General features: G+C 46.6%; 1 protein-coding gene across 3 annotated transcripts in view; it reads left to right on the top strand.

The window, feature by feature from the left end:
• The window catches only part of Ccdc162 (coiled-coil domain containing 162), a 192,940-nt gene that overhangs the window by 42,995 nt on the left and 123,603 nt on the right, over positions 1–26,342 (top strand). For all 3 annotated transcript variants that reach the window (XR_005497567.2, XR_005497568.2, XM_039099214.2), the window contains exons 7-14: positions 449–587; positions 1,881–2,038; positions 6,908–7,060; positions 8,787–8,888; positions 12,408–12,569; positions 19,579–19,691; positions 20,399–20,531; positions 20,883–21,086. Coding sequence is in view for 1 of the 3 variants with exons in the window: in XM_039099214.2 (XP_038955142.1) it covers positions 449–587; positions 1,881–2,038; positions 6,908–7,060; positions 8,787–8,888; positions 12,408–12,569; positions 19,579–19,691; positions 20,399–20,531; positions 20,883–21,086 (1,164 nt within the window). In the remaining 2 variants the exon portion in view is untranslated. The remainder of the gene's footprint in view (positions 1–448; positions 588–1,880; positions 2,039–6,907; positions 7,061–8,786; positions 8,889–12,407; positions 12,570–19,578; positions 19,692–20,398; positions 20,532–20,882; positions 21,087–26,342) is intronic.

Raw genomic sequence — 26,342 nt, 5'->3', positions numbered from 1 at the left:
AGCGAGAAGAGTTACGACGGCAATGCCCTAAGTCAGGTTAGAGGATCTCCCAAAGAAACCCAGGGATCACCCGACTCCATTCCCCCTGCAGAGCCAGTCAGACACTGTGGTCTGTACTTCTTTCTCCTCAGTCACATGATAGCATATCCATGCACTCCTACATCTGGGTCTTCCACTCAGACCTGAGTCTTTTTCTTCACCCCCCCCCCACCCCCCAGCATCTCATCCATCCCGTGCCTTTTCCACTCAAGTCTGCCACCACCATGGGACCGGCTGGAAGCGGAAGTGCTTCTTCGTTGGTCGCGGTTGGGTCTCCCAGCTCCGGACTCTCTCATTGGGAAGGTTTCTGAAGTTTTAGCCCTGTCTCCCTCCTTCTCTATCACAGCCAAAGGCTGGAGCATCTGTAGAATCTGGGCTGACCTGTGCCCTCTTGGCTACGTCTCTCTAGGCCCTCCAGTATTTGCCCATCTCCAAAGCGCTGAGTCTGGCTGATAGGCAAGTCCCGGGATTTAGTGAGGAAAATGGGAAAGTCTGTGACACCAACCTTAACGCTGTATCTCCTGGTCCTCTGGGTCGCAGTGTTTCAGGTAAGGAACTGGCCTTTACCAGGGTGAAGGGAGGGCTGTGATTTTGTGCGTGGACTGTGACTTAGCCAGGGTTTCTATTTCTGCAACAAAACACCCTGACCGAAAAGCAAGTTGAGATGGGGTTGGGGATTTAGCTCAGTGGTAGAGCGTTTGACTAGCAAGCGCAAGGCCCTGGGTTCGGTCCCCAGCTCCGAAAATAATAATAATAATAATAATAATAATAATAATAATAATAATAATAATAGCAGCAAGTTGGGAGGAGAGGGTTTGTTTGGCTAAGGCTCCCATATTGCTCAGAATGGGAAGGAAGTCAGAACAGGAACTCACACAGGGCAGGATCCTAGAAGCAGGAGCTGATGCAGAAGCCATGGAGGGGTGCTGCTTACTGGCTTGCTTCCCCTGGCTTGCTCAGCCTGCTTTCTTTCAGAACCGAGAACCACCAGCCCAGGGACAGCACCACCCACAATGAGCCACACCCTCCCCCGTTAATCACTAAATAAGAGGTTGTTTCACAGCTGGATCTCATGGAGGCATTTTTTTCTCAATTGAGGTTCCCTCATTTCAGATAACTCTAGCTTGTGTTGAGTTGACAGAGACTAACTAGCCTGTTTTGCACCACTCTCTTCCTAGATGCCAAAAGTTATTATACTTTTGTAATCAGCTGTAATTTGATATTAATATTTTCTGATGGAAGACAATAGTCATGACCTTCGATGTTTTTGTCTTCATCTTTATAACTAGCAGGTTAAGAGGCAAATGGACTCGTTGGTTTCCACACCTGTTTCTGTCACGCCTCCTATGGTCCCGCGTGTCACCTCCTTAGGCCTCAGTTTACTCATCGCCATACTAATCCTTTCAGATGAAATGACTTCCGAGACTTGGCTCAGGTTTTGTGTTACACAGCTGCCAGAGGACTTAGCCGTCGGGATCAATTTCAGTCTCTCTGCCCTTATCTTGTGTTCTGGAGAACCTAGAAGCCTGATCAGGTTTCTGCTGAGTGCCCTTGAGTGACATTCCCATTATATACAGAGTATCCCAGGGGCTCTAGTGGGTTTCTCTTGTGGGCTGTGAGATCACTGGGACCACTTGCAGCTTCCCAGGAAAGCTCGTGGGGGCTGGAAGCTGGGTAGCAAGAAACCAAGCAGGTAAGGGGGCAGACTTGCCTAGCACAGGGTCAGGCAGAACAAAACGTTCTCCACCAGCAGAGGGCGTGCTTCCAACTCTCTCCAAGGCTATCTGCTTCTCTCGGGCTCGCCCTCACTCGTCTGGCTCTTGATTTTGGATATTTTTCAGGGCCAGGGAGAACAGATGCTGCGTTTGTCTTGCCTCAGCACATGACAGACAGGGATGGTCTGAAACCTCAACTGAAGCCTCTACTCTCACATTTCCACATCCCGTACGACGTGCAAAAGCTGAGGGACTCAGCCAAAGAGATGGAGCTCTTCTCCTTGGTACACAAAGCACTCTGATATAAAGACGCCGGGTTAGAGGAAAGGCTTAGCATTTGCTACAAAGTTCCTCATTTGTTTTTTTGAGACAAGATCTTATGTAGCACAGGCTGGCCTCAAAGTAGCGGAATAGCCGTGGATAATCTCGAACTCCTGATACTCCCGCCCCCACCTCCAGAATGTCTTACTTAGGTGTGTGCAGCCACATATGGCACAAAGCTGTTTGTTTCTTCTGCCAATGCTTGATTCTAGATTCTAGAGTAATATTATACAATGTAACAAGCCATCTTCCTGTTAGGAAGAGCCTCCTTCCCAGGAGAATAAACAGACCTTCTGATGAGAGGAAGCCAGAGGGATTTTACCTTTTGGGTTTCTCCCCCTCTAGATTTTAAAGAAAAGTTAGGAGCACATGGGCTGAAGAAGATAGAAATGTACCCAAGGTTGGACAGACATGCCTGGGAGAGCTGTCAAGCCCTAAGTCTGAGACCGGAGTGCAGCACCCCCACTACAGGCTGCCACTCCCCTGGCCCCGCCCCGTGCCTGTGCTGGGGGAGAAGTTCACTTGATAGAGTGCTGAGCTTGAAGATTTGTTTTCATGCCAGCATCATTTACAGAACTGGGCTTTTTGTCTGTAACCCACGTTCTTTAACCTCACTGGACCCAGCCTGATCTCATTCCTCTGGCTTTTTGGAAAATGGTGTGTCGCTTTTGCCTCTCCTCTTTCCCCTCCTCCTCCCCCTCCCCCTCCTCGTCCACCACTTTCTCTTCCTCCTCCTTTTGATAGTATTTTATGTAGCTCCATGTCCTAGTTATAATGGTCCCACTATTGCTGTCAGGAAACGCCATGACTAAAAGCACCGAGGAGAGGAAAGAGTTTATTTGACTCACAGTTCCATATCACAGTCCGCTGAGGGAAGCCAAGGCAGAAATTCAACACAGCAGGAACCTGGAGGCAGAGGCCAGGGAAGCGTGCTGCTCTCTGGCTGGTTCCTCGTGCCTTGCTCAGCCTGCTTTCTTAGAGAACCCACCAGCCCTCACTGTAAGCAAGGCTGCAGTGAAACTACTGAACTAGACCCCTCCATGGGTAGAAAGAAAGGTTTATTGGGGATTGAGCCATCAGTGCACTCTCTGATTGTGAGGGGCGCAGAGAGAATGGCAAACTGGTGGCCTTGCCAGGTTTTTTTTTTTTTTTTTGGTTCTTTTTTTCGGAGCTGGGGACCAAACCCAGGGCCTTGCGCTTCCTAGGTAAGCGTTCTACCACTGAGCTAAATCCCCAGCCCCCCTTGCCAGGTTTTTAAGGAGATAGCAGCCCCAGGGGTGGGGGTAGGGGGCAGTTAGAGCCAGAACAGTCTAGAAGCTGGCATGGGAACTTTGATCTGTTACAGGCTTGAGTTAATCAGGAACTGGGTGCCTCATTGCCAGCTAGTCCGCTGTAGGAGGCAGATATTGGACAAACTGAAATGTGCCTTATAAGATTCCCGAGGAACGCCGAGCTTGGGTACCAACCCTCCTGTTGGCCCAGGCAGAGTCCATCCTGAGCTGAGCCCAGACTGCCATTAGGACATTGTCAGCAGTACTGCCGTCTTGGGGGCCTGCTTTAGACCTGACAATCACTAGTTAGGAAAACGCTCAATGGATTTGCCCACAGCCAATGTCTTAGAGAGGCGTTTTCCCATTTGAGGCTCCCTCCTCTCTGATGACCAGCTTGTGTCTAGCCAGCACATCCAGACTAGTTACAAAACTCATGGCAAGAGTTCCCAGCTTTGGTCTTCTTAGAGCAATGCTGTGAGAAATGTTAGCTGTGTTCCCAAGATGATTAATCATAGTCCAGTGCATGCATGTACATGTGTGCGTGTGTGTGTGTGTGTGTGTGTGTTTGATATGTGTGTGTGCCTGTGGTTTGTGTGTGTGTGTGTATGTGTTATGTGTGTGTATGTGTGTATGGTGTGTATATATGTGTGTGGTGTGTGTGTTTGTGTGGTGTGTGTATATGAATGTGTTGTGTGTGTGGTGTGTGTATGTGTGTATGGTGTGTGTGGGATGTGTGTGTATGTGTGTTATGTGTGTGTATGTGTGTATGGTGTGTGTATATGTGTGTGGTGTGTGTGTGTATATGAATGTGTGGTGTGTGTGGTGTGCGTGGTATGTGTGTATATGTGTGTGTGATGTATGTGTATGTGTTTATGGTGTGTATGTGGTATGTGTGTGTGGTGTGTGTGTATATGTTTATGGTGTGTGTGTGGTATGTGTGTTTGGTGTATGTGTGGTGTGTGTATGTGTATGTATGGTGTATGTGCTGTGTATGTGTGTGTGTGGTGTGTGTGTGTATGTGTATGTGGTGTGTGTATGTATGTGTGTGGTGTGTGTGTATGTATGTGTATGTGGTGTGTGTGTATGTATGTGTGTGGTGTGTGTGTATGTGTGTGTACATGTGTGTATGTGTGTGGTGTGTGTGTGTGGTGTGTGTGTGTGTGTGTTTTCTGGTGCTTTAATGCCCAAGGTCAGAGTCAGCCAACTGTAGCCTGCAGACTACCGCCTGTTTTTCCAAAATAAAGCTCCACTGGGAGCCAGCTGTCTTGGTCCCATCCCCACTACTGAAACGACACGCTACAAACCAAGTGGCTACACCAACGGCCTCTTACTGTTTTGATGGTTGAGACATGGGGAAGGCTTTCTGGTTCACAGATGTTACCTGTGTGTGTGTGTGTGTGTGTGTGTGTGTGTGTGTGTGTGCGCGCGCGCGTGTGCCTTCCTCAGTAGAGGGCAAGGGCCTCTCAAGGTCTACTCCTGTTCAGAAGAACAAATACCTCCCCAAGTCCTGGCTCTTAGTCCCTTCGCCAGGGGAGGTGGGGGTTAGGACTACAACACAGTGACCCCTGAAAACACAAATCTGCACATGTGGCCCTCCCCGTGCTTGTGAATGTGATACCGGCGGCCGCTTTCACACCACGGGGCAAGCCTGAAGAGTTGTGGTCAGCAAAGCTGAAATACTAAGTGTCACGATGGGTGTGTCCACGTGTCCACATGTCACACAGAGCTGTGGAATGACTGAAATGCAATTAGTGCGAGAGAGAGAGCACTGGTTCCACACTGGTTTAATTTTAACTAGCTGGTACTGAGATGTTAGATAGCCAAGCCTTCCTGTTAGGTGGCATTGAGATGTTTCACGTCGTTGTGTAACTGTCCCAGACCCCTGTGGCTGAACACAGTGGACAAGAAAGGAGCTGGAAGTAGGCAGTTAGCCATGTCGCCTCTGCTGGAAGGCGTGAGACCGGAAGGAGGCAGGTCCTTAGGTTCAGGGGTAGCATCTGAGAGCTTCTCGCCAGTGGTATTCTGGGCAGGCCGAGGAGAGCAGGGTTTATTTAGCACTCAGAAGTTCCAGCTTACCATGTGGGCAGAAAAACTGAACACTTTCCCAGTTTACTTCTTGTTTATATTTAGAGTCCAGCCCAAAATGTAGTCAAGTGGCTGTGGACATGTATTTCCGATCTTTGGCGCAGACGCTCGGTACGGGTGAGGTGTGCTGGCCGTCATAATGAATGACACCACACAGAGATGTCCATGTGAAGTACTGTCATAACAAAGAGCTCTTCGTGAGTCAGGTTCCCTCCAGGGCTATTTCAAGGACAATCAGTAAGGGCTGGAGGTGGCTCAGCAGTTAAGAGATCTGGCTTCTCTTCCAAAGCACCGATTCCCAGCAGCCAGAACCATGGCAGCTCACAACCATTTATAACTCCAGGCCCAGGGGGTCGGACACCTTCTTCTGGCCTCCCAGGGCACTGAACACAAGTGGTGCATAGATTTACAGTCAAGACACACATGCATGTAAAATAAAAAGTAAAAAGATAAGAGAGAGAGAGAGAGACAGAGAGAGAGAGAGACAGAGAGAGAGACAGAGAGAGACAGAGAGAGACAGAGAGAGACAGAGAGACAGAGAGAGACAGAGAGGCAGAGAGACACGGAAAGAGAGAGAGAAACACACACACACAGAAAGAGAAAGAGAGAGACAGAGACACACACACAGAGAAACAGAGAAACACACATACACACACACACACACAAACACACACGCACACACACACACGCACACAGAGGCGGAGAGGCAGAGAGAGAGAATGAGAATGAGTTAGTGGCTGTTTTCTGAGATTCAAGATTCCTTTGAGGCCCCACTTCTTTCCTCCTCTTCAGCTTTCTCCTCCTTTTTCTTTTGTATGTGTACACATACATGTGTGTGGAGAGCATGTATCTGTGTGCAGTGCAGGCCTGGACACGTGTGGGAAGACCAGACGAGGAAGTTGGTATCCTGATCTATCTCTCCCTGTCTTATTCCTCACACAGGCTCTCCCACTGAACTTGGAGCTGGGCTGGTGCCCAGGAAGACTCAGTGACCTCCTATTTCCAAACCCAATAGTGATGTGGTTACATTGCTGGGGTCTTTTTCATTAGTGTTTGGATTCAAACTCAGGTCCTCATGCTTGGGCGGCAAATCTCCCCTCTTTCCTCCTCTTCCCTTTCTCCCTCCTCCCCCTCCTCTTCCTTCTCTCCCGTCTCCTTTTATTTTTTATTAAAATTGAAGAGAAAAACCCAGAGCAGACAATCTATACATCTCAGCAGGTGCCCAAGAAGGAAGCTAGAGAAAAAGGGAAAAAAAAACCATAGCGTCAAGTTAGACACAGAGGTGAGCTATGTGGCAGGCAAGCACCCAGCTGGCCGGGGAGGAGAGCTTTAGAGTCCGTGAAGCCCAAAGCATGCTTACAATTGACACTGAGAGAAGGAAACGAAAGCTCGGCTGCTCTGAGCACTCTGGAAAAGCAGGCACGGCGAAGCATGGTGGCTGTAGCTCGCTGCCCCTCTCTTCTCAACCCCCTTTAGGTTTCTCAAAACTTCCGAAGCATCTTCATGGAGCAACAAAGAATGTGGACATTCCCAGACTATGAGGCCGGGAGAGCTGAAGTGCAGAACCCGACTATGTCAGGACCCACAACCACCCTGAAAAAGAGAGCCACCTGGATTCCCTTTGTAAAGGTAAGGAGGCTGCAGTGGACAGTCACCGACTGGTGATGTCAGCAATGCCAAAACCTTTCCTCCGACTGAGCAGGCACCCTGCCAATACCAGGCCTTTCTGGTCCCTTTTGTTCCCTCTCTTAGTGCCCTGAACAAATCATCCTGCAGGACCTATGTGCCATGCTGCCTGTCCTCAATGGAGACCACTCCAAAAACCTCATCCCAAACGCTGGGTCCTTTCTGTTCTCCTCCTGCCTTTGCTCTTTGTTGAACGAAGTCACCCCACCACCTGAGCTGGAAGTTCCCCAACACCTGACACCCACTCTGTAAATCTGAATTTATTTCTTCTTTCGTTCATTTATTTATTTCTTAGATGCTTGTTATACAAGGCAGAATTTTCAAATAGCCCAGGCTGGCCTTGCTCAGTATGCCGTGTAGCCAAAGATTGCCTTCAACTCTGGCCCTCCTGCCTCACCTTTCCTACTGCCAGGGTTACAGATGTGTGCTACTATGCTTAGCTAAAACTTCCCTCAACACACACACACACACACACACACACACACACACACACACACACACACACACCCCTTTTGAGAGAGAGCCTTACTCCACAGCCCAAGTTGGCCTTGAATTCACGGCCATCTTTCTGTCTTGGCCTCTCAAGGGCTGGGAATTCCAGAGGTTTGTCACTACTCTTCAGATATTGAGAAATATAACTGATTAATATAAAGCCAACATTTTAGTTTAAAACTAGGATGGGATTTTTACCATGTCACGAGTTCCAAGACTCTTCCAAGCGACAGACTGCTGAATTTTTGCCATTTCCTTACGTGGCAGGAGGGACAGCAGCCTTGGGCCTTTTGTGAGGGGCCCATTCACTAGGGTTCTACCTTTATGAACGCACCCCCTCCAAAGCCTTACTCACAGCATCATGCTACAGGGTGGGTTTCAACCCTTGGAGAGATGTAGTCCATCCTGAATGGTGGGCTGAAAGAAAGAAAGGGACCAATGATTGTTCTCCACCTGAGCTTGAACTCAGGAGGTCAGTGTAGGTGGGGTTGACCCTCTGTCTTAGAATTAACTTCCGCGTGTAGATATTAAGGAGGTACCAGGGCAGGACAGTCAAGAGCATCCAACCTTTTGACACTAACACGTGGCATTGTCATCTACAGAGTTTGTGCTTGGGAACTGCACAATTGAGCTTAAAAAATAAAACAATCTGGTTTTGAGGAAGTTTGGCCTTTTGTGTGTGGCTGCTATCATAGCTACTCTTGGCCATAGGTGGCCACAGCCTGTCTGCTGCACACAGGGAGCTAAGCACATCTGTTTGGGCTGAGATATGAATCTGAGAATTATCAATCTGTTGACGCAATTTGTAGCCATAGCATTAACTTTAGAGATACGGTGTCTTAGTGGGAAAGGTGAGGTTTTAACTGTAAAGTCTTCAGCGCTCTGATGATTCTTCCCCAACTTTGTCAGTACGATGCCTCCTGTCCTAGCAGCACTAGGCTCTGTCGTGCTTGTGGACTGCTCGATATATTCCAGATGGAACTCATATGTGGCATAGGCCAAGTGCCAACAGACACTGCTGGCCCCGTCCACATCTCTGTGACCAGTGCAGACCCTTCCCAAGGCCCCACACACCCCAGCGAACCTTCAAGCTGGGACACGAGATCCAGTTTGGCAGGTCCTCAGGTCTTTCTCAGTGTGGCTTTTGTTGAGACCCGTGAACTTACTTATCCATCAGGTCAAGCCGAAATGTGACCCTTGGCAGAAGAAGATGCTGACCAGACTCAAAGAGCGCAAAAGACTAGACGAGTTAATGCACCTCCAGTCACAGTTTTTGAAGGTGAGAAAATAGTCATATTCTATTATGGGTAAGAGGCTTGCTAAATGTCATCCTCAAAAACTATGAGATTTTCTCTCTCTTAAAAAAAAAAAAAGGGTTGGGGATTTAGCTCAGTGGTAGAGCGCTTGCCTAGCAATCGCAAGGCCCTGGGTTCGGTCCCCAGCTCGGGGAAAAAAAAAAAAAGAAAAAAAAAAACCCAAAAGGAAGCAAACAAGAACAATTCATTGACGTGGGTTTACTACAAAGACTTTATTTTTAAGCCTTTTTTTCTTTAAATATTTAAAAATTCATTTTTTTTCTTTTTTTTTTTTTTTTTTTTTTTGGAGCTGGGGACCGAACTCAGGGCCTTGCACTTGCTAGGCAAGTGCTCTACCACTGAGCTAAATCCCCAACCCCTTAAAAATTCATTTTTAAATCCATGGATGTGTACCATGGCCATGCCTATTGCCATAAAGGCCAGAAGTGGGTGTTGGGCCTCCTAAGACTGAAGTTATAGGTGATTGTGAGTGATCTGGTAGGTGCTGGGAATTGAACCTGGGTCCTCTGTTAGAGCAGCCAGGGTCCTTAACCCCAGGGACATCTCTCTGACCTCTTACTTAGAACTTTCTAATCTAATCAGCAAACTTTAAAAATCTAGCTAGCTTTTAGGAGAGAATAGAAATTGCCCAACTCCCTAAGTTTGGTAGAACAAGCATGCCTTTAATCTCAGAGCTCAAACAGCCAAGGCAGATGGATCTCGGTGAGTTCCAGACCAGTCCGGTCTCCATAGAGCGTTCCAGACCAGGCAGGGTGAAATAAAAATCCTGTCTTTAGACAAACAAACAAACAAAAATGTCAAAAAGAGCTGGGACTTCACTTCAGGATTGAGCCGTACATGGTCTTGATCCTTCTGAAACAAGGTTGGGTGCGAATCACTTCCTCAGGAATTGACTGTCTTAGCTCCTTTAAGTTCAGGGTTCGTTATTGGTAAACACGTCCACATTGTTGGGCAATGGGTCTCCAGCAGAACATTTTCATCTCGCAGCACTGATACGCTGCCCACATCACTGCCCACATCGAACGATTCCCTAGCATCCCTTCCCCCACCTCTCCAAACAACCACCCCAGTTCCGCTTCTGATGAACTTGGCTCTTTAGAAACCTCAGATGAGGCTACTCAGGCAACTTAACTGTGACTGGCTTATTTCGATGAGCACGATGTCTTTTAGGGGCATCTGTGTTGGAAAATTATCCCTTGTAAGTATTCACTAAGGTTTATTTATCCGTCTGTTGATAGAGCTCACGGGAAACTGTCATGAACGAGCACAGGGGTGCACATATCTGAAGCCCTGTTTTCGATTCTTTTGGGTGTATATCCAGAAATAGTGAAATAGCTGAATCACACATTAACTCTAACTTCCAGTCTTTGGTGTTTATTGTACCAAATAACAGTAGACAGGCATCCCACTTTTGCAACACCCTCGCCCATTACATCTGTCTCAGTTTTGTCAGTAGTGCCTTCCCAATGGTGGAGAGGGGATCTGCATCCCTCGGGTGACGTTTCGGATACCTCCATATGCTTTCTTGGCTGTTTGTACACATATAGCCTATGATCCATAATCATATTTGGGATGTGTCTGTCCAAGTCTCTGACCTTGATTTTAAATTTTATTCAGTAATCATGTCATGTTGTTAGATTGCAGGTACTCTTTATATATTGTGTTTCTTTTGTCAGCTGTGTGACTAGAAAGTGTTTTTATCCTGTCTACAGGCTACTTTCTCAAAACCCAACAGTAAAAAATCAACCAGCCAAGGGACTAGAGGGGGGAGGGGTGTGCACAGTATTTAAAGGGTTTATTTCTTTTGCAATGGACCTGAGTTTGTTTCCCAGTGATGGCTACAACCATTTGTAACTCCAGTTCCAAGGGATCTGATGCTCTTTTCTGACTTCCAGGGGCATCAGACACAGATGTGGCACACATACATAAGTGCAGGTAAACCACTCAAGTACATTAAATAAAATAAATCTAAAAAAAAATTAACTCATTAAAAAATTGCCAAATCCAGTATCATGAAGCCTTTCTGTTTTCTTCTGAGAGTTTTATATTTTCAGGGCTTAACTTTTTGTCTGCAATTCATTGGACGTTAATTTCTGCACACAAGAATGAAACTTCACTGCTCTGCATTTGTCTACTTGGTTTCCATTGCTGCAGAATGTATCTTTTCCTACTTGGCAGTCTTGGCATTTACCTCTGAGCTCCATCAGCCTGTAGCCCTTCCTTATCCAGTGCCACACTGTTTTGATGACTATGTGTCTAAAATGTTTTCTGAACTCAAGGAGTGTAAGTCCCTCAGCCCTTTCCCCCCCACCTTTAAATTATTTGGCTCTTGGAGAGTTCTTTGAGATTCTGTGTGAATTTTATGATTTTTTTCCACCTAAACTTGCCACGCATGTCTCTGGGACTTTGACAGGATTGGAGTAAGTGAGCTCTGGAATTTGTTGTGATATTAAAATGATAGCGTAGTACATGTGCCACTGAAGTGGTAGGTGGGCTCTGGGACCACTATTCTATTATTTGTCTGCAGAAGAGAAGGGCTGTTTATTCAGCTGTTACACACTGGGCATCTCACGGCAATCCAGGAAGAAGCGTCATTGGTATTGGTGTCAGGCTGATGTGCTCTGCTCCATGTGGAAAAGTCAGGGAAAAGGGTTCACGTCTGTGTCCTTGAGAAGCATGGCTGCCTCACACCACCCTGCCTCTCCCTTCACATGCCAACACATGTATCTGAATTTACCCGGTGTCAAATGGATGAGTGTAACTGGGTAACCATAATGTTTGAGTGACATTAATCTTTAACATGGGGTCTCCTATATCCTAGTCTGGCCTCGAACTCACTTACGGAAGGCCTTAAACTTCTGACCCTCTGGCATCTACCCCTGAAGTACTGAGATCGCAGGTGTGTACCACCCAGGTTCACGTGGAGCTGGAGAGAGGCCTGTAATTGCAGGCCAGGCAAGCACTCGTTCTGCTGTATCCTCAGCCCGGATGTTTTTAATAGACGGATGTCCCACTTAGGGCTCCTTCTAGATTCTTGCCGAAGAGAAGGGATCCAGGGGCTAGTGAGGTGGCTCAATGGGTAGAGACACTTGCTTCTGAGCACGACAACTTGAATCTGAACCCCGGAACACACATGATGGAAGGAGATGACCTGTCTCTCAAAAATCGTCCTCTGACCTGCACATATATGCTGTGACACCTACCCACCTATGCACACACACACACACACACACACACACACACACACACACACACAAGCACACACACATGCACACACATGCACACACATACATGCACACACATGCACACACATACATGCACACACATGCATGCATATACATACACACATATGCGCACACATGCACACACATATGCACATGCATGCACACGCGCGCGCGCACTAAATAAACAAGTAAGTTTAAAGAAGAAACAAGTAGCCTTCTTGTACCTACTAACCATCTCCTCCCCCTGCTTTATTTAAGATTTCTGACCCCGTGCAAGTCATGCAAGTACTCCAGGACCATGCTGCAAAGACAGTGCCTATGACGACACATGACCCATCTCTCCCAACTTCTCAGGCTCCGAGTCCGTGCAACTATGACCACATCTGGAAGAATATTTATAGCAACCCCAAGCTCTACCAGGTAGGACAGGAACACACAGTCCGTTTGCCTTTTGCTCCCTTTGGCCCCATGTGTTGCCTTTAGTAATTCACCCTCTGCATCAAAGCTCTACTATCTATGCAGTTTAATTATATAATAACATAATATTTAATAATAGAGATATAACAATTATACAATAATTCAGAATAAATGATAAGAGATAAGCGGTGCCACCCAGAGACAGGAACATACAGATGTATACCGTAGTACCCTCGTTCTTCCAACCAAAGACTTCCACAGATTTCCAGCAGCAAGGCTGGGAGTCCTGTGTTGACCAGAACTGAGGGTCCAGCCAACAGGACCCTGTGTGCTGTTAGCAGGATAGCATTGTGTGCTATGGGAAACACCAAAAATAAGAAGAGACTTAACATAAACAGCAGAGCAAGGCCAGTATGAGGGTATTGCAGAGGAGACAGTGTATGGGGTGGGGGAGAGGAAGACTCATGTGAAAGACGCTGAAGGCAAGATGGCCTTTCAGTGAAGAAGGAAAGACAGGCTATGAACGCCATAAACTCTAGACTCAAGAGTGCCGTGTCCTGTAAGAGGAGTGATATATGCAGAAGGGTGTTTTAGGGGGATTTGTGAGGCAGCAGCTTGTGGGGTAAATTGAAGACAGAAAAGATCAAATTCAGGGAAGCTGGTAAGAGGGCTGTTGTCTGAGAGAGGCATAAAGCCAATCAGATGGCCATTGTCTGAGAGAACATCTCTACACAGCGTCAGTGGCCATTTTTCTTGACCTTGATGCCCTATGCTTTTGAAACTAGAATGCTATTCTTCATCTGTGACCTATTATCTTCCTCAGGATGGGAAGGCCTGACTGTGTTCATAGTCTGGAAGGAAAAGAGATGGACAAAAGGAAATGGGAGAAGGGTATGCTGGAGAGTGAGAGCAAAGGGCGTGAAGAAGCAGGGCAGAGGGGTGGTCCTGAGAAAGGGAGTGTGGTGTTGCTTCCCCTGACGTGAGTAAGGGGAGTTTGTGGGTGTAAAAGATTAGGATGCAGGCACTTGTGACTGGTTTTTGCTGGGCGAGAGAGGCCAGTGGGTGTTTGCATTCTCAAGCAGAAGGTGAGAGGGTCTATTGAGAATTCAGGTATGAACGTCTTAGGGCCTGACAGTGTCACACACTCCTATAATCCTAGCACTTGGAAGCTGGGAGCAGGAGGATTGAAGTCTCAAGGTTCTTTGCCACGTAGAGAGTTCAAAGCTGACATGGGCTATCTGAGAACCTGTCTAGAAAGAAAGAAAGAAAGAAAGAAAGAAAGAAAGAAAGAAAGAAAGAAAGAAAGAAAGAAAGAGAGAGAGAGAGAGAGAGAGAAAGAAAGAAAGAAAGAAAGAAAGAAAGAGAAAAGAAAGAAATAGAAAGCCACAAAGCCACAACCAAAAATTCCTTTCCTCACTGTCTAAGAAAGCAGAGGGAGTTAAGAGTCTCAGAGGCCCTGATGGTTTAAAGGAGGCAAATTAGAGTAAGGGTGGGACAGAGAGGGGGGATGGGTTGGATGTTTGAAAAAATCATGGGAAATATATTGTTTTCTATGATACATTCAAACATTGAAATATATATGAAATATATATGCCCTCTGAGGGAGCTCAGTCAGCTCCATCTAAGGCAGGGTGGGTGTTTGAATTAAGACCTGAGGGACGAAAGGAGCCAGCCACACTAGCTGCCCCGGAAAGAACTTTCCAAGCCTGGGGAAGACAACACCATTTAAGATAAGAAATCCTGTGTCGGCAACAAACTTTTTTTTTTTTAGCTGAATTTTCCAGAGTCATGATGTGTGAGCTCTCTAAGCATTTGCCACTTTACACAGAATCAAGCCCCTCAAGGACTCATGTTACCATATTAGACGTTGAATAGGTGTCCGGTGGAACCGGGATGGAGTAGTGACCAACACCTGGGAGGAGCACTGGGCTGTGGCCTGAATTTAACTCTCTGTGCTGTTTTGCAAGCACGTGGAAGTTAAGCTATTTTAGCATCTGAGTGTGGGTCAGCACCCGGACTCTGAAGTTGGCAAGGAGCAGCCAAGAACCGTGGCAAATCTCTTTCTCAAGGACGCCCTGAACGGAGGAGGGCAGATCTCAGGGCACTCTAATACCTGTGAGAGGATGAGACCCTTAGTTCGTTGTGGCGCCACCTCCGAGGGAAACTGTCCATCCCACCCCTAAAGCTTCCTTTAAGGCTTTCACAGCTTAGTAAATGGTTATTTAGTTATAGTCAAGGCTTACAGAAAAGTTACATAAAAGTTACCACCACTCATATCATGGGTTATTAAGGTACATCAAACCTGATGCTTACAGTAGTGTAGGCCAATTGTGCCCACTCTATCCGTCTCTGCTCTCCCCTTCTCACCAGGACCCCAGCCGAGTTTAACTGTACCTGCCAGGTCTCATCTGGCCTTTTCCCAGTTTTCTCCTCTTTATTCTGACTCTGTTAGCCTTTGGAGTTCTGGTCAGGCAAATCGCACAGATTTTATATAGGTACTGAGGACTTTACATGGACACTGTATTATTCATGTTCGCACAACCTTGGCTGACCGAGCCGTCTCCCCAGCCTCTCCACTGTTCTTTCCAAGAGTGTGCCTCATATCATGCTACTTTCCTAGGATGCTACAGGTCACGTAGCCACCTGCGAGGAGCTCCAGCCAAAGTCTCCTTTTATTAAAAACCAGGTCTAGCAACTAGGAAGAGAGTTCAGCTGATAAAGAGCTCGCCGACGAGGCCTGAAGTCCAAGCGGCACATAGTGGTGCCTCCTAGGCATCCCAGCACTGAGGAGCTAGAAGCAGACAGACTTCTGGGACTTGCTAGACAGTCAGAATAGCCTAGTCAGTGAGCAAGAGATGCCAGTAAGCGACCTCGTCTCCAAAATTAAGATGGACTGCTTCCAAAGAACACCATTCACGAATGATCTCTGGCCTTTACACACACATGAACCGCAAATCTAGACCCAGGCTCTGTGTGTGGCTCAGGAGTACATGACTGAGATCTTCTAGACCTGGACTGAGTTCCCAGCAGGAATGGAGAAAGGAAAGGGCTTGCTCGTCTTAAATCTGTGTTATGTTAAAGTAGACGCAGAAGCCAAGTTCCCAGCACAGAAGATACTTCCTCTATCAGCCACCAATGAGCATTCTGGCTCCCCTGTGCACCCACCAATGAGCATTCTGGCTCCCCCGTGCACCCACCAATGAGCATTCCGGCTCCCCCGCGCATCCACCAATGAGCATTCTGGCTCCCCTGTGTATCCACCGAAGCACTTTCCAGCTCCCCTGTGCATTTTGACGTGGATTTGTTTATCTGGGTATCACTTATCTTTACAATGATGCTATTGCTGCTTGGTTTCAGTTTCTTTTCTTTTTTTCGGAGCTGGGGATCGAACCCAGGGCCTTGCGCTTGCTAGGCAAGCGCTCTACCTCTGAGCTAAATCCCCAACTTGGTTTCAGTTTCTACTTGCCATTAATTCCAAAGGCCGGCCTTTCTTTCCTAACACAATTCTAATTCTGCGTTGACTCCAAGGTCTGGCTTTGGGAAATTAAGAAAAACATCAAGTTTGTTTATTGTTGTTACTTGGTGATGGTGTGTGATTGAGATAGCCCTGGATCAGATGGACCGCAGATTTTAGTAATCTTTGAAAAAGACGAAATCTATTGAGCTATCTATAATCCTGATCAGGACAAGGGAGAGGCCAGCCAGGCTGTGTAGCAACTCCGGATCTCATGACCTGTTTGTCAGGTCAGTGTCCTTGTCACCTCCCCGAGAAAGCAAACACTGAATGATTTTCTGCTGGTGATGTGTAAGGAGCCAGTATGAACTGGAACCTCATGGAGTGGGTCCTGGCAGGGAGCACCACATCCAGGCCGCAGCACCGGTGAGCAGCGGTAGAGTCTTTGAGCGTTCTCAGCAGCCACGCACCAGAGCCGCTCGCCTATCGCCGTTCCAGACTGCCTCCAGAGAGGGTTGGAGGCAGCTAGTATGAGGCCCACCTGAGAGTTTAGTTCATGGCAGCACCCATAAACAAGATCGGCAAAACAAAGGACATTTTTCTTGGTGATCCCCATAAAATTCAATAGGATATTTCTTTTTAAAAATAAATATTTTCTTGGCTGGAGACATAGCTCAATGGTTAAGAACACTGGCCGTTCTTCCAGAGGATCTTGGTTCAATTCCCAGTGTCCACATGGAGGCTTACAACCACCTATAATTCCAGTTCCAAAGGATCTGGCCTCTGAGAACAGTAGGCACACACCAGGTATACAGACGTCCATGCATGCAAAATACCTATACACATAGAAAATAAAATAAATCTAATTGCAAATAAATAAATATTTTCAGGCCGGCAAGATGGCTTAGTGGGTGAAACTGCTTGCTATATAAAACCTGATGGCCTAGGTTTAGTCACCAGAACCCATGGTGGGAAGAGAGAACTGACTCTTGAAAGGTGTCCTATGAATTCCACATATATGATAAGACATGTCATAGACTTACACGCCACGCATGTGTATGATACACATCTAAAAATATCTGGTGTAGTAGGGATGCATATTTATCATGGAAAACTTGGGAAACGCAGAAAAGTAGAAGAAAATAAGCATCACTCTTGGCTGTATAATCTGAAACCAAACTAGTTTTAAATGTTCCGTTTGCATCCTGGCTACAAGGCACTTCTGCCGGGGCACAAACACTAGAAAGCCATGGAAGCTCGAGGGTGCAGAAATGTGTAATAAACCTCTCCTCTGATTCTTCTTCCCATTTTACTTTCCAACCCACTGTTTCTGCCAACCTTTAAAAAAGAAGTGAGATTTATAGTCAGTAGAAAGCCACAACTCAAACCCCACGAGCTCAGTTATGTTGAAGAACAACTTGTTTTAGGCATGGTCAAGGGCAATGTCTGCCTGGGGAGAAAAAGCCAGATGGCATCGCTGACACCCTGGTCTGCCCTGCCCTGCAGCCCTGTGCTTCCCAGAGAGTCTCCTGTTCCCCAGAGAACCGTTCTTTTGGACGTTTGAGCATTTCCCTCTGGGGGCTGCGGTTGGGTCCCTTTTCCCAGAGGATGCTGGGCCATTGCTTCCTGCTTGCTTCCTTCCTGAACTGCAGCTGGGGGTACTACAGGCTCAGCAGGCAGAATACCCCTCACACACAGTCTTGGGAACCGCATCCGTTAAAGTTGTCTGTTGTTCATGGTAAAAGAGACCAGCAAGGGATCAAATGAATTGAAATCACACACACACACACACACACACACACACACACACACACACGCAGACACCTACAAACACACACACACAGGCACACACAGAGACACACAGAGACACACACATAAACACACATGCACAGACACACACACAAACACACACACACGGATATACACAGACACAGACAAACACACATACACACACACACAAACAAACACACATACATGGACAGACACAGACACAGACAAACACACACAGGCACACACACACAAACACACACGGATATACACAGACACACACAAATACACACGGATATGCACAGACACAGACACACACACACACAAAAACAAACATACACAGACAGACACAGACAGATACACACACACAAACACACATACACAGACAGACACAGACAGATAGATACACACACACAAACACACATACACAGACAGACACAGACACAGACACACACACACACACACACACACACACACACACACACACACAGAACTAATTTCCAACTCTGTTTCATGGAGTCCTTGGTCAGATCTGTCTGTCATGATGTCTCCACAAGTGCAGCCATTATACCTAAGATCACATGGCTCTAGCTGTCTTATCCCTGTTCTGAAGGAGGGTGGGGAATTGAATTTGGGAACCTACTTCTCTGGAATATTCCCAGATGTGGTAACATGGCTGACACTTTGATCCTCTTTTCCCTTACCCCGCTCCATTAATCACAGGGCTACACCAGCTAGTAAGGGAGGCTTGGAAATGTCACATTCATTGAGTGGCCTAGTGCCGGGACAGATCGTCAGTTGCTGGAGTAAAAGAGAAAATGGGTATCTGGAACACTCAATAGCTTCTGCTGGGAGAACTGTGATCCTATGAAGCAGATACCGGAATGAACACAGCCCAGATCGGTTTCCTCCTTAGCCTCTGCCACTGGGTCACCAGGAACGAGGGCTCTTTAGGGGAATGGACTGTGTGTCTAGGGATCAAAGGGAAGGTAGCTAAGAGAGGCTGCTCAGAGGACCAAGAGCAGACCTCAGATAGCACCACCTCCATGGTGGTCCCTGGGGTCCCAAGTAGATGACCAAAGCCTTCTGACCACCAGGAAAGGTGAGTGTGTGAGATACTTACAAACAAGGGCCCTTGTTAAACTTGGAGCTCCAGCCAGCTGTAAGTGACATTGTCTCAAAAAAAGAAGGGGTGGTTGTGGAGAAGTGACTGAACAAGGCAGCTGATGTCTAACTGCAACTTCTGGCTGTGTCCACAGGAACGTGTAGACATGTGCATACATATCTTCAAGCACGCAGGCAGGCTCACACGCATGCACTTGTGTATACACACATGCGCGTGCGCACACACACACACACACACACACACACAGAAAGAGAGAGACTCAAGGGTCTTGGAACTCACTATGTAAACCAGGCTAGCCTTGAACTCACAGAGATCCACCTGCCTCTGCCTCCTGAGTGCTGGGATTAAAGGTGTGCACCACCACTGCCCATTGCATATGTGTTCTTGGAAAAAAAACTTTTATGAATTTTTTTTCTGTAAAATGAATCATGTAAAACACAAGAGATGGAGTGGCTGTTGTATAGAAGCTGTCAGTCAATAAAAGAAAGATTTATCTGGTCAAAACAGTTATCACTCATTTTTGTAGAAATCTAGATTTTTTTCATATGCTGCTTAGGATTAAAACATTTATTAACACATCTAATATGATTTGGATCATGACATTGACATCTATGATGACCTGTGATTTTGTTAATGTAAGTGAACTAATACTGTTTTTTTGATAGGCTGAGAATGTGAAGGAAGACAGCTTTTCAGTGGAGCCAAGCGACGATGACCCCACAAAACCACATCTCAGCCAGAGTACAGAGGGGTCTCTCAAGCAGAAAACAGAGACAGGGTAATTACATTTCTTTATTGGTGATTCATGGGAATGAGATTAAAGCTGTGGGGAAAACTGAGTGACTGAGGAGTGTGTAGCTTAGATGTGATCTCAAAAACATTTGAAGTCAAAATAAAAGCAGAGCTGTTAACTTGTTGTCTCAGTCAGGGTTTTACTGCTGTGAACAGACACCATGACCAAGGCAACTCTCATAAGGACAACATTTAACTGGGGCTGGCTTACAGGTTCAGAGGTTCAGTCCACTATCATCAAGGTGGGAGCATGGCAGCATCCAGACAGGCCTGGTGCAGGAGGAGCTGAGAGTTCTACATTCTCATCTGAAGGCTACTAGGAGAAGACTGGCTTCCAGGCAGCTAGGATGAGGGTCTTAAAGCCCACACCCACAGTGGCACACCTACTCCAACAGGGCCACACCCACTCCAACAAGGCCTTACCTCCTAATAGTGCCATTTTCTGGCCCAAGCCTATACAAACCATCACACGTGATAATGTGTTAATGTACTGAATCCATGTTTCTTCCAGAACTGTGTCTTTCCTATGCGTAACTGCTTAGTGAATTGGCTTTTTATGTTTACGCAAATGGAGCAGTCATTTTCCTTCTGCCTTTCTAAAGATCCCCTTCAGTTCGGTCTCACTGGCTATTCGATGTATAGATTTCCTGAACCAGGCTGACCCAAGAAGTGCTTATTCTTTTTCTTCTAAAGATACAATTATGGTATGACTCTGCAACTGCTGGGCTTAAGTGACGGGACTGAGCCTGACAGGAATCCTGTCTTGATGAGAGGGGCCTACTTATCCTTCCTGTGTCTGCGCCACCTGCACATCCGGGAGCTACAGGTCAGGGGTGATAGCACAACTGGCTTCACGAATTGGAGATGTCTGATTTTCTACAACAGGGCTATCCCTGACTTTATTAGAAATGTCTTTATGCTTTCAACTCTTGATTTTGCGCGCGCGTGTATGTGTGTGTGTGTGTGTGTGTGTGTGTGTGTGTGTGTGTGTGTGTGTGTGTGTGTGTGAAATCAGTCTCTTCCAAGGATGGTGCCCTCCTTTCTCCACAGTAGGGCTGCCCACTTGAGGTCCCCATCAAGTTCAGCTCTGTAGATCAGGATCAGGCGAAGGCTGGGCAAACCGAAGGGCAGTGATGTGATTGGGCAGTGTCGTGATTCTACTCTTTTTCTGTTCCAGCGCATCTGTTTGGGAGTCCTTAACTACTTCAGATCAGTTGAGCGAACTTTGACAATGAACACTTCAGGCCTTACCTTGGTTTCAGGGACCCTGGTCCCCACTCTGGGAGATAGTTCTTGGGTAAATGTGGCAAAAGGAGGCTTGGGCACCTTACAAGGCCTAGGAGCTCACCACTATGTCCATGGGACTCCTGCTGAGCACAAGGTGAGCTAGTCCACTGAGTTTTTATTTTCTGATCAGTGTGTCTTCCAGACCATGTTTCCATAGCACCTACTGTCAATTTACACATCAAGGTCACAATAAGCAAAATAAACCTAATACAGAGAGAGTAACCATTCAGAGGTGGAGGCTGAGGGTTAGGAGCTACAGACAAGAAAGGGCAATGAGTGGTGAGTAAAAACGCCTGAAGCATATTATGTGCAAATCACAGTGGAACCTGCTCCATTGTACAATTAATGTATGTTAGTGAAAATGTAATGAAATGTACTGACTTTGGAATTATAGCAAAACTTGGTGGCCAGAGCTAAGCCCGAGGGAAACTGAGCAGGAGAGCTTAGGTTTGAGATCCTGTCTCAAATCTAAGCAAATGAACAAGCAATCCCTGGCAGTGTCCGCTTGGTTCTCAAACCACAGCAGAAAGGAAAGAATCAAACCACCAGGTAGTTGGTATCTTGTAGTGTACAGAACTAGCAGGATCCTTCTCTCTCTTGGCCTGAGTCTCAAAAGTGTTCTCATAAAATTCTTGCAGGGTTCTCTGACCATGTACCAAGTACCTTTTGGTCCCCTTTTTGTTTGCAAGCCTTTAAAAACGACACTCAACGTGGAGATGGACAGCTATAATCCCAGCGCTCTGAAATACCTGGAGTCCAGGTAGAAATATCTGGAGTTTAAGATCATCTTCAGCCACATAGCTGGGGGGGGCAGCTCTGGCTACACAAGACAGTCTAACCTCTGTTTTCCCAAAGACACTAGGCATGGTGTTTTATACATACCTATAATGCAAGTATTCTGGAGGTGAAGCCCAGGGTTCATGAGTTTGAGCCCATGCCGGATTGCACAGTGGGACCGTCTCAAAAATGAAGGAGTTAAAGGCAGGCAGGATGGCTACTGGGTAAAGGTGGTTGCCTCCAAGATGGATGACCTTAGTATAATCCACAGGACAAACATGGTAGAAGGAAAAAACTGACTGCTGTAAGTTGACCTCTGACTTTCACACTTGTGATGTGTGTATGGGTATTCACACACTCTGTGGCATGAGCACCCATGCACACACATGCAATAAATACATGTCTTAAAATGAGTTGAAATTGTTAAGGTAAGTGGCATTATGTTGACAAATATAAAAAAATAAAACTTATGAGAGCTGAAGAGATGGCTTAGAGGTTAAGGACACTGACTGCTCTTCCAAGGGAATTGAACCTTCCATGAGTTCAATTCCCCCATCAACCATGTGGTGGCTCACAACCATGTATATAACAAGATCTGGTGCCCTTTCCTGGCATGCAGACATATATGCAGGTGGAACACTGTACACATAATAAAAAATAAATCTAAAAAATGTAAGTAAATAAATAAATAAAACTTATTTATCTTCAAACAAGTCATATTCTGAAGTGTGGCCCTCACATATGCCTGCTGTGTCTATAAAACAGGAAATTTCACTGTTAAATGCTCATATGTCCAGAACCTAGACAGCTCTCTGGGTAGTAGGAGCATAATAAGAGCTGTGTGTATAATTAGAAGTTCCCTAGTAGCTGCATTTAAAACACGCAAAGAAACATGAAATTAATTTTTGACATAACCCATATAACCCCATGTGAAAGATGTAATCACTACCAAAAAAAAAGAATCAATGGTGAGGTAGCGTATGCTATCTATAGAGAGCATGTTGGCTCAAGGGCATTGTATTGGACAGGGCCTCTCTGGATATTGAGTAGTATTCTTTCCTCACCCAGTCACTTAGAGTCTTCCATATGTAGGCCAGCACGCTTCTTCCTCAGGCTGTCATGCCTCTGAGCCCCTCGTCACACTCAGATCTATTCTGATCACCTCACTCCTCCTTCCCTTACTGCCTTGAACTTGATCACAGGCTAGATTAGCTTATTCCTTTCTGGACCTTTGGAGAAAGCTCAATGCTCTCTTCAAACAAACATCTGTGTAACACAAATCCGTCTTTCTCTTCCCTATATTGCTCCCACTACAGCTGTGGTGATGATACTAGGCTAACAGAGTTTTTAAAAACTGTCCTTACTAAAAAGATCTTGCCCATTTTGTTTGTTCCGGGTTGGGATGAGAAATAGAAATGAAGAAATGGAGGGGAGACAAATGCCAACTCCTCCTGTTGACTGTAGGATGAGCATCTTGGGGCTGTGTAGCATGTCATTTATGCTGTCTCTTAAGTGATAGGCATGACATCATACAAACAAACATCCCAGCTGTGATCGCTTTACTGTGAGACACATCAGGGAGTACCTTCTGTTAGGGCCTTTAATAGGAGTAAATATTTATATTAGGATATCTAGTCCTGGAGGGTGGGGTAAAGAGAAGACTGGATAACAATCTGCTGTGAAAATCCCATCAAGCCCAACTAAGCTGCTGGGAGCAAGACAAGCTATTTTACTGAATATGGTGAGACTTCTAAGACAGATGCTTCTCCTGCCCCAGCACATTGCCTTGACCCCTGTTTTGATCCCACAAAGAAAGTCTTGGGCTACTATTAATGACTGTTTTCTCAACAACAGCCCTAGCGAAAGGAATCATCTGTGGTCTATTCCAGCCACCTTGCCATTTTATATGCCTACTTAACATGGCATGGTAGGAGGAGCTCCTGAGGAACAGCAGGCTTCTCCTAGCGTTGAACCTTGCACGTGGCTCCTGAGTCATGGGAGCCTGACAGCCTGTGGTGAGTTCAGGGGCAAACATAAGGCTGTTAAGAGGAAGTGCGAGAGGTGAGGCCTCTAGAAAGAGAGAAACAGACCATGAGGGGTTAGGTTCTCCTTAGATGTGGGACCCAGTCCCTAAGGCAGTGGGAAATGGAGAATTTTAAAGAGGAAAATGTCTCCAACATTGCTTTATAAGTTTCTCAGGGTCTTCTTAGCCTAATGTAATAATCTTCCTTGGTATTTTGCTGAAAGTTCTTGATGAGTTTCCTATTCATTACAAGATGAAGCCCAGGCTTCTTAGTGATATTTGCAAGGGTGAGCATCTTCTAGCCCCTGCCAAATTCTCCAGCTTCATTTCCCTCTACCACATTTACAGGCTCCACGAGGTAGGGTTTGACCCTCCTCTGATTTGACAGAATCATTCAGACCTCTGGGCTCCTCTGTCCTCCCATTCTCCCCTTGGTAATGTGTATTCTGACTCAAGAGTCTATTCGAAACATCTATCTGGAAAGCACTTCTTTATATCTCTGTGCAGGATGAGAACGTCATCCAATGGCTCGTCAGCTTGCCACGGGATCCAGTCCACTGCTTTGCCCCACTGTCTGCTTATCCCTTCCCATAGACTGTGAGCCAAGCTTTCCTTTCTCCCACAAGTATGTTGTAAGCACAGAATAGCAGTACACAGAACTAGGAGAATTCCTCATGTAATGGAACTTACCTCCAAGCAAGAGACACTAAATAAACATATGTGTATCAAATATAGGGGGATTTGACACCAAAGTCTCCCTAGACTTCCTGATTCTTGCAGTTGAGTGCAGCTGTGATTAGCTTTGAGCTGTGAGCAGAAACGCCATGTGTCAGTGCCTGTCCAGAGCACTTAGGAGCTGAGCCACACCCTTTGGCTGTTTTCTCAGGCTTGAGCGGGTAGAAGGCAATGAACAGATGGCAAGATAGAAACACCCTCATCCTTGGTTGCTGCTAAAGGGCGACAGCCTAGATAGCCACTGTCGCTACGATGGTTCTCCATAAATGAGAAGTTCACTGTCAGGCCACCCTGCCTTAGAGCTGTTGACCACGGGATAGCTTAGCTTATTGCAATAGGGAGAAGCTAAGAAAGGGAGCTTGAGGGTGCTGGGGTGGGGCGCACCAGCTGAAGGTGCTGGGGGCGGGGCAGTGGCTGAGGCTGCTGAGGAGGCGGGGCAGTGGTCGAGGCTGCTGAGGGGGCGGGGCAGTGGCTGAAGGTGCTGGGGAGCAGGGAAGCGGCTAAGGTGTTGGGGGCAGGGCAGTGGTTTTCCGGGTGAGGAGGTGACAGGAACTGTCTGTGAAAAGACCTGAAGAAATTTGCACTCAGTGTGACCAACTGAAAGAGTCACCAGCAGAGGGAAGGTCAATGCAGAGGCCCCCTGAGCAGGGTCGCGTCCACCCCTGTTGCAGGGACTTCGAGTGTGATTAGGTAGGACAAAGGGGAAAGCGGCACAGTGAGGCATATGAAGCAGAGAAGGGTTCTATGCAGCCTTGTGAGCCACGACGTTGGCTTTAATTCTGAGCGAGGAGGGAGGCCTTGTAGAGTTCAAACGGAAGCAGATTGCGATTGACTTTTCCCACTTACGCTGTTGTTCAGGAACAGACTAAAGGCTCCTCAGGTCTTTGCGGAATGCTCATTATCTCTTACTCTAGGGAAGTTTGAAACCGCTGTTGTCAACTGAGATTTTATTGGGAAGGTGAGAATCTCTAGGACTTGGAAGGTTTGAGGTCCTTACCCAAGCCCTGGAAGGGAGCTGAGACCTGGGTTTTTACCTTTCACCTAGTCCATATTTATTTAATGTGTATCTGCCAAAAGAAAGGTTCTGTCACAACAGAATGTCTAGATCCTAAGAAGAGGACAGAGAAGAGCTCTGTGAGGTGGCTCGCCGTGTTGATGAAGTGTAGAACAACCGTCTACGGTGGTGATATACTTACAGCGGGGGAAGACCTAAGCAAAATCATCTTTGGTCTTTTCTAAAGACCTCTCATCCCGATGAGATGAATGAGATGGCTCTGGTAAAGGTGCTCGCCACCAAGCCCGATACACTGGGCTTGCTCCCAGGGACTCACACGATGAAAGGGACAACTGAGTCCTGTAAGCTGTTTTCTCTCTCTCTCTCTCTCTCTCTCTCTCTCTCTCTCTCACACACACACACACACACACACACACACACACACAGAGAGAGAGAGAGAGACAGAGAGACAGAGACAGAGAGACAGAGACACAGTGAGAGACAGAGACAGACAGACAGACAGACAGACACAGAAAGAGACAGAGACAGAGACAGAGTCAGAAAGACAGACACAGAGACATGGACAGAGAATATTTTTAAGTGTTTTAAAAATTGAAGTTAATGAGTCTGTCATTCGTCCAGCAGTTTTGACTGTGTCTTGGGCTGAATGACCATTAATATTATCTTAACGCAGGATAGTTTAGGAAAACTTAACCCAGTCAGATAAGTACCACCTATGTTACAAAAAGGCCTAAAGTTCACGTTAGTGAGGCTCAAATAGTTCTGTCAGTCTCAGTTACTGCCCAGACTTTAAACAAGCA

This window comes from Rattus norvegicus, chromosome 20 (assembly GCF_036323735.1).
Source record: "Rattus norvegicus strain BN/NHsdMcwi chromosome 20, GRCr8, whole genome shotgun sequence".
NCBI classification, from domain to species: domain Eukaryota; kingdom Metazoa; phylum Chordata; class Mammalia; order Rodentia; family Muridae; genus Rattus; species Rattus norvegicus.
This window is presented reverse-complemented; position numbering and strand designations above follow the sequence as displayed.